The 16,444-nt window shown below is 45.5% G+C and overlaps 1 protein-coding gene across 1 annotated transcript in view; it reads right to left on the bottom strand.

The window, feature by feature from the left end:
• The window catches only part of HERC2 (HECT and RLD domain containing E3 ubiquitin protein ligase 2), a 308,748-nt gene that overhangs the window by 121,238 nt on the left and 171,066 nt on the right, over positions 1 to 16,444 (bottom strand). Inside the window, exons 47-53 of the mRNA XM_082245322.1 lie at positions 13,784 to 13,882; positions 13,446 to 13,614; positions 13,222 to 13,347; positions 11,661 to 11,769; positions 9,732 to 9,871; positions 9,327 to 9,517; positions 8,330 to 8,435 (exon numbers count right to left, since the gene is read on the bottom strand). Of these exons, the coding sequence (XP_082101448.1) occupies positions 8,330 to 8,435; positions 9,327 to 9,517; positions 9,732 to 9,871; positions 11,661 to 11,769; positions 13,222 to 13,347; positions 13,446 to 13,614; positions 13,784 to 13,882 (940 nt within the window). The remainder of the gene's footprint in view (positions 1 to 8,329; positions 8,436 to 9,326; positions 9,518 to 9,731; positions 9,872 to 11,660; positions 11,770 to 13,221; positions 13,348 to 13,445; positions 13,615 to 13,783; positions 13,883 to 16,444) is intronic.

Consider the following 16,444-nt stretch of genomic DNA (forward strand, 5'->3'; position numbering starts at 1 on the left):
CCACCTCGGGAAGACCCCACTTCGCGCACAACATCTGGAAGACATCCGGGTGGAGCGACCATTCCCCCTGGAATCGGATAATCCGCCTGCCAGTTCTCCACCCTCGGAATGTGAACTGCCGTTATCGCCGGGACGTGTGTCTCGGCCCAAGACAGAATGTCGGCCACCTCCCGAGCCGCCCGGGCACTCCGGGTGCCCCCTTGGTGGTTGATGTAGGCCACCGCTGTGGCATTGTCCGTCTGCACCCGAACCGGAAGGCCCTGCAGCCTGTCCGTCCAACGTTGAAGGCAGAGATTTATCGCTCGTAGTTCCAGAATGTTGATCGGAAGAGAGGATTCCTCCACCGACCAAGTTCCCTGGGCGGACAGAACGCCCAGAACACCACCCCAGCCCGACAGGCTGGCATCTGTGGTGACCACCGTCCATGAGAGAGGACGAAAAGACTTGCCCCCCAACCCCGTCGGGGACTGGAGCCACCACAGAAGATCCCTTCTGGTGCGATGACTCAATGAAATCTGGAGTTCCAGAGATTGCGGTCACCTGTCCCACCTGGACAGGATCTCTGCTTGGAGACCCCGCGTGTGAAACTGGGCGAAGGGAATCGCCTCGAAAGCTGAGACCATCAATCCCAAACAGCGCATGCACGTCCGGATGGACGAGCACGGAACGTCCCTGAGGGACCTGACCTCCTCCTGAAGAGACCCGAGTTTGTCTTCCGGCAGGAAGACCTTCGCCTGGACTGAGTCCAGAATCATCCCCAGGTAGGAAAGACGAACCGACGGCCACAGCGTCGATTTTGGAAAGTTTATCATCCAACCAAACTCCTGCAGAGTCTGCATAGTGACGGACAGGTCTGACACCAGACCCTGGTTGGTTGCCGACCGAACCAGAATGTCGTCCAGATACCCCAGGACAGAGATGCCCTGGGCTCTCAACAAAGCCAGAACCGGTGCAAGCACCTTGGTGAACACCCGTGGAGCCGAAGCGAGCCCAAAAGGCAGCGCCACGAATTGGTAATGATCCTCCGCAATGGCGAATCGAAGGTACCTCTGGTGACCCTCGAAAATGGGGATGTGAAGATACGCATCCTTCAAGTCGATGGAGGCCATGAATTCCCCCGGAACCAGGGCAGCCACCACCGACCGCAGGGATTCCATGTGGAACTTGCGAACCCGCACAAAGCGGTTCAGAGCCTTCAAGTCCAGAATCGGACGCACCTTGCCCTCCTTCCTGGGCACGGTGAACAGATTGGAATAGAACCCCCGAAATCTGTCCCGATGAGGCACCGGAACCACTACTCCCTGAGTCCGCAGGTCCCGCACCGCCAGGTGCAGATCCCGCAAACGCTCAGGAGACAGTTGAAGATTTGAGGGAAAAAATCTGCTCTCCGGCCGAGAGAGAAACTCGATCTTGTAGCCAGATCGAACGATTTCCTGAACCCACCTGTCCCGAACACGGGCCAGCCAGGGTTGAAGAAAACCGAGCAAGCGTCCCCCCACCCCAGAACCGGGTGAGGGCGTCCCTTCAGGCCGCACTGTTGTGGGCAGCGGATCCGGACTGGCCGGACTTCTGCTTACCTGTCCACGGCTTCTTCTGGGAGCCTTGGCCTTTGAATGGCTTGCACTTATAGTGCGACCGAAAGGCACGAAAGGAACCCTGAGAGGGCCGAAAAGAAGCGGTCTTCTTACCAGGAGCCACCTTAGCCTTGTGGAATTGTAGCAAGAGCGTGCTCTTACCACCCGTGATCCCCTTAATCAGTGTATCCAAGGAATCGCCAAAAAGGCAAGATCCGTTATAGGGTAGATTAGCCAAGGTCTTGCGCGAAGACTGGTCCACAGACCAACACGTCAGCCAAATCAGGCGGCGTGACAACACCGCCACACTGTGCACACGTGCAGCCAACGGAACTATATCCAAGTCCGCATCACACAAATACATGACACCCTGATGGATACCCTGGTGGATAATAGATATATTACCCACTATCCGAATGAACCTTCTCAAAGGGGCTATAACAACTATCCCCGAGGGGGGAGGGGTTCTGAATACCGTGACTCACCCAATTGGAGGGATAGGGGTCCTGATACCTTTGAAGGTCCCTCCACTAGTGGGTACAGTAGCGAGAATCGAAATTTTTTTCCCAGGGACCAGCCCAGACCAAAAAGGGCCATAGAGCCAAACGAGGGTGCAGAGGGGGGAGGAAACTTCGACCCAAAAAGGCGAAAAGTGTAGATGACGCTGGAATTTTCAACTTGAGTGGGGCTCCTCTTTCTAGTGAAGAGAAGCTGGTACTTAGTAAGGGACTCAAGTTCGTCCCTCCTCGCTCTCTCAACAAGTTTGATTTATTTGTTGATGTGCAGAAATTTGTCCGTAAGCTGAATGTCCAGCGTCATCTCATTTCCAATCCTATGCAATCAGGAGCCTCTAGTTCTAGTGATTACCAGCATACATCACTTAGGAACGCCTCTCTCTTTAACCCCCCTGGGGCTCTCGCCCCTTCTTTGGGAGTGTTTAAAGAGGTAGTAAGTGCCGATTTAGATCGGATGCTTATTCCCAGACCCCAGTTGGATAAGGATTTCAATACAGGTCTTGATTCTCTGAAAAACAGGCGTGATATAGTTGTACGTCCCGCCGATAAGGGAGGTGGGATAGTGGTTATGGGTAAGGATGCTTACCACAGTGAAATGGTTAACATCCTCTCTGATACCGCCACCTACACTCCCTTACGAGGAAATCCCACACGGAAGTTTAAATCCACCTTGGTAACATTAGTGGAGGACGGCTTTAAGAGGGGTATTTTAAATAAAAAGGAGAAGGCATTTTTGGTCCCTGTGGCTCCCAGGGTACCAATCATGTACATTTTACCCAAGATTCATAAGAATCCAGTCCAGCCTCCTGGTAGGCCTATAATCAGTGGCCTGGACTCGGTGACTTCCCGTGTGGGGAAATATGTGGATTTTTTCCTTCAACCACTTGTGTCCAATATGCCCTCATATCTGAAGGACACAACACAAGTAATTAACATTCTGAAGGAGGTGGTATGGGAACAGGGATGTCTTTTGGTCACTGCCGATGTGACATCCCTGTATACTATCATTTCCCACTCGGACGGTATGGAAGCCGTTAGCCACTATTTATCTAGGGATTCTTTTTTACCAGGCATACAGCAGGATTTCATTTTATGTTTGTTAAATTTTGCCATGAAACACAATTATTGCTGGTATGGGGGCCAGTATTACCTCCAACAGAGGGGTGTGGCCATGGGGGCCAAATTTGCGCCCTCCATGGCCAACCTTTTCATGGCCAAATGGGAGGATGACGTTGTCTATTCGGGAAGTTTTCCCGAGCTCCTCCTATGGAGGCGTTATATAGACGACGTCTTCCTCCTATGGAAGGGCGACCTTTCCTCTTTGGATTCCTTCATGTGTACCCTTAATTCCAACAATAAGGGTATAGAACTAAAATATGAGTCCAGCGAGATGGAGATCAGTTTTTTGGACTTCCGCATTAGAGTGGAGGGAAGTAATCTGATCACTTCCACCCACTTCAAGGAGACCGATCGTAACGGCTATATTGATTTGGACAGCTGTCATCATCGCCCTTGGCTCAAGGGGGTGCCTAAGAGCCAATTTAGGCGCATCAGGAGAAATTGTACCAAATTGGATGATTACTGGAGTGAGGTGGAATTATTGAAATCACGATTTTCTTCTAGAGGTTACAGTTTGGAGGAATTGGATACCATTGCCGCTGAAGTAGGTTCTTTGGATCGTGAACATATTTTGAATCCTTCCTCCAAACCTGTGATCCCTGAAGACCCCTCTAGAAAGCCTAGGGCTCCTCCTAAGTTTACCTTTTTCACCAACTTTTAGTCTCAGCATTTTTTGGTGAAGAAACTCCTGAGAAAACATTGGGATGTCCTTAGGAGTGATAGGGTTTTGGGTCCGCATTTGCCTGAAATCCCTGCCATCACATACAGGGGCTTGCCCCCATTGAGGCTTTCTATTGCTCCTAATATTGTGGACCCTCCCCGTAAACCTATCCCCTTTTTTCAAATGAAGGGATACTACCCTTGCAGACGCTGTGCAGTCTGTAAACTGAATAGCCTAAAGGGTAGAAAATATACCAGCTTTTCTTCAAATGTTACGGGCAAATCTTATGACATCGAACATTTTGCCACTTGTAGCACAAAAAACGTGGTGTACCTTATCACATGTTCTTGTGGTTTTCATTATGTGGGCCGCACCATTCGCCCTTTTCAGGTGCGCATGAATGAACACGTAGGGAACATTAGAAGAGGGTTTCCTAAACATTCTTTGTCCAAGCATTTTGACCATAAACATGCCAGGGACCCTGGAGGAACCTCATTTATGGTCATAGATGTGTTACAACCCCACTGGAGAGGCTGCCACGTTAGAAGAGAGGTCTCGAGACTTGAGACCAAGTGGATTTATTTACTTAAGGCCTATCGGCCCTTTGGTCTCAATATAGAGTGGGACGTGAACGCCTTTATCAACAATAGCTGATTGGGTCAATGTTCATATTGTCCCCTATTTGTTTACTATATTCTCGGTCTCATGAGCCCTTCAATTCAAAGTTTATATTTAAAAATTCATTTCTTTCTGCTGATTTGCCTGTGCTAGTTTCTCCCTTTTCCTTTTTCCTTTTAGGAGTGACCCTGTTGGGGTTACATAATTTTTTAATTTTATATTACTGTGTCATTGTGAATGTTTTATATAAGTTTTATGTGATCCTGTACATTTTATTTCTTTTATTATTGTGCAGAGGACACCAAATCACAGCGGCAATTCTGTTTATCGGGTGTGTTATTATTAATCTTTGTTTTATATTTGCTGAATTAGGCCGTTTGGTCTCTTTTAGTTATTCAGGGCATGTGAAGCCTGGGCATGTGACGCTGACATCACTTCCTGCCGAGTGGTCACGACAGGAAGTGACCCAGCTCCTTGGCCTTTTGCATTGGCCGAATCCTGGGCATGTGATGCTGACATCACTTCCTGCCGAGTGGTCACGACAGGAAGTGACCCAGCTCCTTGGCCTTTTGCATTGGCCGAATCCTGGGCATGTGATGCTGACATCACTTCCTGCCGAGTGGTCACGACAGGAAGTACCAGCTGTTCCATATCATTTTCTCCTAGATTTACTTTATATTGATTGGCGTGATGAGTGTTTTCCATACCCCCTTGAACACGTCGGTGGACGAAAAGCTTCGGGAGGTGCTGAGTCTACACTCCTTATCACGCCCGAATACCGGAGTTGCCCGCCCTGTGCCTTGGTGTCATCTATTTACACTTTTGCTGTATTACGTTCACCTCAGGGTGAGTGCATGTCTTTATCTTTCATTAAATGTTTTAAAAACTTTATCACGCTATGGGCTTGTTTCCGTTTTGTATTATATGCATACTTTGCTAAAAGTGGATCCAGCCCATTCCAGTGGATTTGGAATTCATCCCAGATGGTTCGCTTCTTTTGAACAAGTTCGGGAGGACTTTCTAGGAGCTGCCTTGCAGGATATGGGTGGTAGTAGTCCCATAACTACTTACTGCTTTAACCCTTCCTTCCTCTGGTAAGAGGCTTCATGTGGTGGAGGTTTCACTGATTGTCTGTGTTTATATACATACACCTGGGTGGACGACCATATGAACTTCATTTCATCTACTTGTTATCTCTTTGGAACTGTATTGATGGTCTTATCCCTCTGTCTTAGCCTTTGGTGTTACGCATGGTTTATGGACTTTAGTTCTCTATATGAGTTCACAGTTCTGCACATTTAGCGCGACTCTTGTTTTATATTATTTGATCCACCATAGCCAATGTCTCTGGAGGGGCAGAGTCAGCCACCAGGACGCGCCTAAGCACCTGCGTCCAATTTGCAACAGCCTGAGCTGCCATAAGTGAAGCAAAAATAGCTTTGAGCATAGAACCGGTAACCGAATAAGTGTGACGGGTAAGAGACTCCAGCCTCCTGTCCGTGGCATCCCGGAACACCGGCGTATCCTCAGCAGGAATCGCAGTGGACTTATTCAAAACCGCTACCGCGTGATCCACCGGAGGTGGCACACACCAACGTTCATCAGTAGCGGGCGTGAAAGGATAACGCAGCTTGAACCTACTTGGCACAGCAAAAGGCTTCCGCAGATTGCGCCACTGTTCACTAACAGCGCGCTGAAAATCATCAGTGCAAGGAAAAACATGTGAAGATCTGCGTTTCCGCTGCGTCCCATAGGAGGCTAAAACAGCAGGCGGACATGGCTCATCCTGCAAACGCAGTGTTTGTTTGATAGAAGCAACCAATTCATCCATGAGTGCAAGCTCTTCAGACGAGCCAGGGGGAGAACTATCAACCCCTTCCACCTCAGCCTCCACTTCTGATCCCACAAGATCCAGGGAGGAACGGGACCCCGATAAGGAGACCCCAGCCATAGCAGCCCCATCACCCTCACCCTCGAGGCCGGAGCGATCGCCGCCAAAATGGCGGCGCTTGGCGCCGAAAACGCCGCTCCCGCCCACAGTGAAACACCAGTACACATGCAGTACAGTAAAAACAATGGCGGACCGCAGCAGCGGTCGCCGCAAGTATGCACAACATGATCCACATCATGCCCCGCAGCACACAGCCTGTCACACAGTAAAAGACAGCACACATTCTGACACAGAGACAGTGCAGTATAGCCCCCCTCCTTGCATGCCACAGAGTGCAGCTAAGACAGATAGGGAGTCCAACAGTGTGAACAGGGGCAGGGTTACACAGTCCCAGACTGATACCCCCCAAACAGACAGGTCCCCACACAGATACACTTACCTCCTAAATGGCGTGGGGAACCCGCACAAGCGATCAAGCCACTGCACATAGGACAGGGAGAGTCGCAGCCAGGACGCAGGAGAACTGCGGAGTGATACCGCAAGGCGTCCAGTGAGGTAGCCACCTCACCATAGCATCCCTGCAGCGAACAGGGATGGGTCGTTCATTGTGCCAGGAAAAATACCTGACTGAACGCTCGATGGCAGGCTGGGAAGCCACTGACCCACAACCTGCGACCAGGGGGGCCAGCCCGAGACCCAGCCCGCATGATCCTCTTCATCAGAAGAACTAATGCTGACAAAAGTAACAGCTAAGTAAAGAGAGAGAAAAAAACTCAAATAAAATCAAAAAAAGAGAAAAGGCTGAGACAAAATGCCCCAGCATAGAGACATCCAGCTACTCCTGACAAGCTAGACATTGAAACTGGGGTATGGATACAGGAAGTAGGAGGGTATTGACTGAGGGGAACACCCCCTGGGGGTGGGATATGTTAAAAGCCCTAATATTGACATACTCTGTTGCCTAGCTACTCCTACGGAGCAAAGGTCATAACCCCATTGTGACGAATATGAAGAGGCGGCGACTGTCGGAGGACGTAAGAGAAATAACCAATTAAAAATGAGCCGAAAGCAAATGGGTGGAGCATTCATATGGGGATGTGTTCTTACAGGTAGCTCTGCCTTGGTTATTGTTCCTGCCCCTCCCCCTAGTCTTTGGGCTGCTCGTCCATATCCGTAATGATGGATTGGCCGACTCCACCCATTTGCTTTCGGCTCATTTTTATTTGGCTGCTTTTCCTCTCTCTATCCATCTATACATATATCTATATCTATACACACACACACAACTTCATGTGTGTGTGGGAGGGGGGTTAGCCTGACAAAGGAGACGGGGCATCGAAAAAGAGCTGCCACCCGTCCCCTCTCTCATTCTGTCTCCTTGTGCACTCAGCTGCAGCGGTGTGCGTCAGAGCCCCAGACTCCACCAGCTCCCCCCACGGTGAATCCTGGTCTGTGCCTGTAATTGCTCTCCAGTCCCCCGAGACCACTACTTTCAGCTGAGCAACTATACCAGCCCTGTGTGTAGTTTACAGCTTGTTTACATGTAAGTGATACTTAAACTACACTTTATCTTGCTTATACTGATCTGGCACCCTCTTTTATTTGTTGTCATTTTATAGATTGCATTGACCAGATGACCGTTTTGTTTAATGTGCAACAAAGTACTGGATGCCTGCGATTTGTTTGCACACCTATAGTTCGTACAAAAACCCTATTGGTAAAGCCTTCCACTACTACATACAAAACTTATGTGGCTGGCTCCAAAGAAAGTGCTGCATCTCACAGCACACACAAAACAAGCTACAGAACAAAATCTAACAACATGCGTTACTGAAATGCAACCCTTAACGTTCTATAAAGAGGGTCCCACAAAAATTGGAAACCCTCTGTGGTTATGTAAAGGTGGAGTTCCTGAAAAATTATTCTGTTATTTTGGCTAAAGTTCCCATACCTGATACAACTACCAGAGAAGGCATGTAACTGCTATCTGCAGGATCGACAATCATCATCAATCTGTGAACTAGAACATCTGGGAAAACCTCCAACCGTATCCAGTGCTGTTGAGAAAAATCAAAAAAAACACACAAATGATCACATGCCCAGGCTCTGATAGTGCGATTTAGCTTTTTAGTGTATTTTCCACTTCTGTAGTCAAATTTGATACATTTTGACTACTTGATTATGTGCACCCATTCACAAAGCATACCTAAAACAAAATATTAAAAAGAAGAATCTTACCTTTTGGATGTTTCTTAGGAGAGAGAGTCATGGCATACTAGATGAATTTCTGACCAAGCAGTAATGAGTCTATCCTAAAAAGGAATAAGTCTAAAGCCTAGTAAACACGGGCCAAATGTCACGCAACTTCGGCTGGTTCAATAGAAACTGGCTGACATTCGACCTGTGTGTATGGCATCCGGTCCGACAGAAGCTGGGCTCATGACCGAAAACGGTCTGCTGACTTACTCCTGGACAATGCTCCCGGCCAATGGCCAATGGTACTGACCAGAGTGTCAAACTTCTAAATCAGCATATGTCGGGACAGCCTGCTGGAAGTTTACAACTGATAATTCGATCCACAAGAAGAGTACAGAGAGGGGTAATTAAGACAATCAATCAAAGCTCCCCTGTCTTCCCTTCATAAACAAAGAGAACCAAGTAGGATTTTGCAGTGCTCTTTTTGAAGTTATGCTATGTGATGTGAACATGTACCAAATATAAAAGTGAAGTGTTTTCCTAATTTGGCTTCAAAAGTGGAAATGCACTTTAAAAAAGGTTTTATTGCAGTGAGCATATTTTAATAAAAAGGTTAAAATACAAAGTGCAGATGAGGATCAGCAGAGGATGGATTCTGATTAGCTTGCTGAGGGTGCTACAATGTACACCTTGCAATGTTTTGCTGAATAATTGTACAAATGCTTATATTTATTCATAAACATTTAACTTGCCTTTCCTTGTGAGCCAGATGATTGCCAGCACTGATCACTACCATCAATAAGGCGAGAGGCTTGGTTTGCTGAAGAGGAAACATTGAGATTTTTCACGATTCTGGACCAATCATCTAGCAACATGCCCCTCTGGCCACTGTGCCTCCGCTTTAGCTGCTTTCCTGAACGACCACAGAACACTGGAGACTGGCCTGTATAAGATCAGATAATACTTTATTGTCATTGTATGCATACATCAAAATTTATCAAGGTAGTCTTTTACAAAAGAAATTTGAATAAACATTTCTCAACACAAGAACACATGCATACTCCGAACACATGCCAACATATTCAAACAAAGCCTTAAAATTCATATAGTTTACATTTATATAAGCAATTCGACACAAAAAAGGTATAAAACTATACCTGGCTCATTTATTCGTCCAAATGTATGCCTTGCATTGTGTTTCCTATTCTTAAAGCAAGTTTCACAGAAATCAAAGTCATCACAATTGCGACATTTAAATCGTGGCCCGTGAATTGGAAACATCTGACAGCCATCACAGCTGTAAAAAGAATTAAAAAAAAAAAAAAAAAAAAAACTTTAAAAAGTAGACCTAAACCATAACAACATTAAAATAGTTTGCTTAAACAGGATCATAATCAACTTCCAATTTTTTTCTTTGAGTTAGTTTTTACAATTTAATATTTTTTCTTTCTTTGTGTAGCACCCTACAGGTAGGTGCTAGGTAAATGCATAGTGGGCCTTGTCTGCCTAACAGCAGGGCTGTGATTTATTTAGTTAGGGTGTCAGGGCTTCCAGATGTGCCTCTTGAGGGGAGAAGTATTCCCACTGGCTCCTGTGAGAGGCTTCTCATAGGGCAGTGTGGGAAGCCCAATCAGGGGACACATCCAAGCTTGTAACTACCCCAGAAGGCAGATTATGCTGCACAGGATTCTGGGAGCGGGTATAAGTTTGGGGGAAGTGCGTGACATGGTGTCTTTGGCGGGAGCAGAGTCGCAGGAGGGAGAGTACGGCTGTCTCTCCTCCTGTCTGAGGAAGTGGATGTCTCGGGGTGTCGCCTGAGAATCCAGAGAGTGCTGAGCTGTGCGGAGGGGATCCGGTGTGCTGAGAGCCTGCGGAGCGAGAGAGGGGTCCAGTCCCTGGAAAGCCTACACAGGTCGCGAGTACTGCGGATTGCCCCTGGGGGTCTTCCAGAGTCAGAGGGGACCACTCTGGAAGAGGTTCTGGGTTCCAGTGCCAGCTAGCTGAAAGGGGGTACCTAGGTTGAGGACCCTGAAGGTACAGAAGGGGGTACATAGTCAGTGAACCCCGAAGAATTCAAGGTTAAAGGGGGCACCTGCAGTTGGGCCCTGAATTGTACAGAATGTGTCAGTTAACAGTTGCAGCTTTACAAAAACCTACAGCGTACTACCTCAAGCCAGTGCAAGGCAGGAGGGGAGTATTCAGTGACCTTGCAGTACAGCAGTGTCAGTAATTCTACAATTCGCAGTCTTGGGTCTTCTGGACTTATTGTCAAGGATCCAGCACTTCTATTAAGCTACAGTGTGTTCTCAGAGTTAGTGAGCGTTGGCTGGCGTCAAGGAAGCGCCAACGGGCATTTTTCTAGGATAAAGTCCCAAGTGTAATTAGTTAAGCCTAAAGGAGTATCCCACTCATTCCCTTCTCCCATCCCCTTTTCTACAATCTAAAAACCACAAAACCAAGATGCAGGAGTCATCCATGTCTCAGTTCTGGAGAGGTAACCGGTACCAATGGCAGACCCACATCAGGCCACAGGCCTGGAAAACCTGCTACATTTGCATCTCAAAGACAGTTGTAACCCTATAACAGTAAGTACCTGAACAAAAACCTTCATGTCATGAATACAAGGTCATTTAATAAAAAGCGCAGATTTAAAGATCCAAGAACCACTTCTGAAATGACAGTAACGTGTTAAAGCTATTCTATTTTACGGAGTTTAGCTTTCAGTATAAAATGTCATCCAGAATAAAGTCACAATATAATGGGCTACTGAGTAAGATACTACATTGACGCAACATATTTCCTTAAAAATGGTCACTGAAGTGAAGGGTGTACATCCCTATCAAAGGTTGTCTGTAGCGTCAATACCTGGTGAGACACTGAACTGGATTATTCATACTGATTTGAGAGTGAAATCAAAGCTCCTAATCTGAATACTTGCCCTGGGTCAGTGAATTAGAAAGCATTATACTAACTAGCTTGAAAAGCCAGGAAATCAGTATTTTCATACGGGAAGGACAGCAATCGCAGCTTTCATACTTCCCCAGTACATGTTTATAAAACCCACATAAGCAGCTGCTATAACATACGTGACTCCAGGATGTATGCTGGGGACCAATTCCATCTCTGACAGTAATCCTGTCCAGTGCGACTGCTGGGGGAAATCCACGATCACATCTTTTCCATTGGCACTAAAGGCTATTGAAAAATATATATAAAAGAGTGCATAGAAATCAGAACAACAGATGAAGCGCACATTCTCACAATTTTTTTTAAATATAACACAACATCCTAAAAGTTTTGTATGCATCTGAAGTATTACATACAAAGATTATTGAAATACAGTACCTGCGGGAAAGGGCCTGTGTTGACGGGCTTTTGGTCGCATCAGATGGGTTTGGCATTCCTAGACAATCTATGGGAATGCAAAACCCACTTGAGGCAATACAGGTCAGGAGGAGGTCAACTGCAAGTCAGAATCCACCTGTCAATGAATTGTGAATGACCCCAGAAGCCCCTCAAATGGATGTCAAACTGATGCCATCGACACAAGCCCTAAACATGTTGACACAGACCCTAAAATATTTAAAAACTATTAAGTCACGTGTCTCAAAAGAAAGTGTTATTCAAAACGTGACAACCTAAGCAACGCAATCCAAATTTTACATTTCATCACTTTACAGCGGCAATTAAAATAGAATTAAAGCCTTATTTCAAAAATGTTTTGGAACACCTATTTATACATTTATTTGCACCTACGGTTACTCTTAATACCCAAAAGGTATTCACAAATATCTTGTTAAGCTTTCCAGTGAAGTCCACCCAATGTCACTGTATGGTATGGCAACAATGCTGCACTGTTCCTGAATCTAGAGCATTGTTGCCATTCATGTAGACTGTTTCTGTTTGCACTAAAGTGGAATAAAAATATGTGACGGGGCCTTGTAAGCATTGTCACTGATGAAGGCTGTATGTAGCTTTTCAATCAACAGTTGGGGTAATCTTGCCATACTCAATGCGGTCTGGATTGACCGTACTGCCTCTACTGCTTAAACCCTCCTATTGGGAGCTGCAGTGTCTGGTAGAGGGAGTGTGACATAAATAGAAGAGGATTTGGCTCATTCAGGGAGGTAAAACCTTTGTTTACTTTATGAGGCCTGCGCGTCATATAGTAACTGGATTTGGGACTTTTCATTCAGAAGCCTTAAAATGCACTAAAAGGTAATCCTGTCAATAGACAACAAAGAAAACAATCTTTTGTAAGAGAAGGTTTCAAACTGGATGCACACTGGAGAACAGGCACACATGCAATGCATGCACATCAGTGACATACAGCAACCAGGTTCCAGCTATTTTGCCAAGTGTTTACTGCACTTCACCAAAGATAAAGGATATAGATCTAAAGAAAGAAAAAAAAAGCTGCACGCATGATCCTAGAGCAGATCACTTCTATCCATAGACTCAATGTCTTATTGCATCCTCCCTTTTCTCTCTAAGAATTTATTAGTATGTATAATTTGCAACAGCTAGAGATTGAAAGCCAATATGGCAAAAATACAATAGGCAACCATCTTTTGCCCAAATATTAACCCTTAGAAAACTCCCAACCGAGTATATGTATAAGTCCATGACTGAAAACAGAAAGGTTACCTTTAACAACACCAACACTTCTATGAGTAACTGACCCCCACTTATATTTGGGTGTTGTAACTGATGCCTTCACTCTGACTTTGTCACCGATTTTAATGTGCGAATGGGAGCTCTGAGGTGGAAAACCTGTCAATTTATTAATAATCAGTTTAGAATAGATTTATTTATAGCCAGCCTACAAATGCTACAACTAGACGTGCATTAGTCAAAGAAGGCAAACTAACCTAACAGCTCCACATGGATATATCGCACCCAGTACGTTCCACCTTTCTGCTGCCAATCACACTGAACATTAAGGTCATGCAGTCCATCTCTGTCTAGCTTGATGACTTTACCAACATCGCCCTCACAAACTTCTTCGTATGTGCGACAACAGCGAACCATCATGCCAACCTTTAAAAGATACAAACAGAAAACCCTAAAAATTTAAACCTTTAACAAACATGAATTGCTGACACACAGGTATAGGCAAGAATAAGAAAGACCGTGACAGGAGAGCTCAGCCAGGTGAGAAAACCTGGACAGTAAAACAAGATGAGGGGAGGGAGGGGGGTCATATTACCTGTATGTTCTCTCTCACATATACCGCATAATCGTCATTACTTAGAAAATCAGCTCTTTTCTTGTAGGTCTGACTCTCTGTCACCACAGCACCACCGGACTGCAAAAAAAATAAAAAATAAAAATAAAAATAAAAAAGGACAGACAATCTAGTTAAATCATGATAAATGCAGCACATACTTACACCAATATTTAATGTGGGAAAAGCCTATACCCCATATTAACTACTAATAGAAAGGACAGTTTACAAATGAGCACAATACCTTTACATTATAGCAACGAATTAATAATATATTAGGCTTTCACTTCATGTACAGAAAGTGGTAAGGGCAAGCGATTTGAAGGGGCAAATAAAAGGAGAAAGGATAGGTGCTTCACAATTTAAAGCAGGAGTGTCAGACTCCATTTCATCGCAGGCCGCATCAGTATTATGTTAAAAACAAGACTGAGACTTCTAAGTGTTAACCCAAATGTATCTCAATCACCCTGCGCTTGGGAAATAAATTGTTAAAATCGTTTACAAACGAATACATATAATTGTAATACGATGTAGCTGCTGCCTCATAAATAAATAATCAAAAACAGATGTGCACAACTCCTTCTATAGAAATCATGTAAGAGTCCAACACATAAGCAGCGCTGAAATGATAGTGTAACCCCCCCAAAAGGAATATACACAGACGAGTCCACAATAAACTATTATAGTCCAAAAGGATAGGATGGCCAATCACCACGGAGTGAAGTTGAAAACCATATGCCTTCACCATATTGCGCACCTCCATAGAAGTCTGTATTGATGACGAAACGCATCAATGCGTGAGCACGCGGTCACCCTGGCAACCAAACGCTGAGTGGCTGCCACGAACTACTTTGAGATCTTCCGGACGCTGACAAGCGAGGGACGGTGAGATCTCGGCAGACCAGCCGGTGTCTGTGGTTGCCTTGATCTTATTGGATATATTGTGCTTGCTTTATTTGATTATATGTGAGTGTATGGAGAAGGGGACAGGGGGGGTATTGATAATAAAAGTTTTGAACTACTACCCTATGAGCCCTCTCTTCTATATACGCTACTTCCTACTGTCTGCTGGAGGTGTGTGCCGCCACAGGGTGAGGTGGATCTATATATATTTTAGAGCTGGAATACGGATTAGTTGCCGGAAGGCCTTGTGAAGGATTGGCATGCATCCCTTGATAATACTCAAGACGAGTGGGGAATATTCTTAAGGGCACAGTATTAAATACTAGCAGGTGAGTGAGCAATACCCAAGGTGCGGTCACGTGGTGCGGTGAAGGCATATGGTTTTCAACTTCACTGTGGTGATTGGCCATCCTATCCTTTGGACTATAATAGTTTATTGTGGACTCGCCTGTGTATATTCCTTTTGGGGGGGTTTCATTTCAGCGCTGCTTATGTGTTGGACTCTTATATGATTTATAGGAGGAGTTGTGCACATCTGTTTTGTCGCATCAGTATTATGGTTGCACTTAAAGGGTCTGTTGTACTTTTAAAACTAAATGTCCAGAGCACCCCCACCCTCCCTTACATCACAGTGCACCCTGCTTACCTTGTGCTGCTCCTGGGAGGAAGATGGGCGCAGAGCAGGGAAGCAGAAAGTGCAAAGTCTGGAGGAGGACTAGAGAAGGGCTAGAGTCAGCTGAAGGTTTCGGCCGAGGAGTTGTGCTCCTCTCTGCTGCCAACTGCTGAGACAAGGTGGGGGTGGAGACGAGGGGGTGCCGCAGCTGCAGGAAAGTTGTGAGGGCTACATTAAATAGCCTGGCGGGCCGGATTGAGCACAGGGGCCTGGTCTTTGATACATGTGATTTAAAAAGGTTCATTTTTTGGAACAGGTTAAATGTTCCACCCGTATTTAGGGTTAAACATGTTCCACCGCCTGCAGCCAATTCCACAAATCTCCCCCACTCTTGACAGTGGGCAGGGGGATCTTCTCTCCCCACCCGCTGTCACTTTTTGAAAAGAACGTGGCCCTGTAGGGCTTCACCCACACGTTCGGGTCATTCTTTCATTCATAGTTTCCCGTGTAAAAAATTAATGTACTACAACTACAGTCAACCAATGAGGCTGACAGCTTGTAGTTCTTAACGAACTGTGACGGCACTGGTGAGCACCTTCATGATTATGGTTTCTTTCTGCTCTCAAGAACCGGCCTGCCCATACCTGGACAGCTATCTTGAAAGTCTGCAGCCCTGCATTGCACCCATGATCTGCTGATTGTGGGTGCAATGCTCTGCAAATTCCCTAGAAAAAAAAAATAGTAAAAGCAATTTTTTACTTGCATAAAAATGTGCATCTATTATTTTTTAGGGGAACTTTGAAGTTCAATTTCTTTTATTTTTGATAGGATCTGAAAGTGTTAAAAACACGTGTTAGTTTTTTCATCTCTGTTCTGATTGGCAAAGTGATGGGAAATCCATATTTTACAGTGATTCCTTAAATTTTCATGTACTCCCTTTTGTGTCTATGGGACAGGAACGGAAGAGAAATTTCCCCAATGATGGGATAAAAAATAAAAATAAAAAAAGCACTACTTCACCCCCCCCCCCAAAAAAAAAAAAGTTTTTGCTCTTGTATATACTTGAGGAGCATTTGCATTAACAATCTATCACCTCATTTTTATTTCATTATATGCATTTTGGTATT

This window comes from Pelophylax lessonae, assembly GCF_965119305.1.
Source record: "Pelophylax lessonae genome assembly, chromosome: 2".
In the NCBI taxonomy this organism is placed as follows: domain Eukaryota; kingdom Metazoa; phylum Chordata; class Amphibia; order Anura; family Ranidae; genus Pelophylax; species Pelophylax lessonae.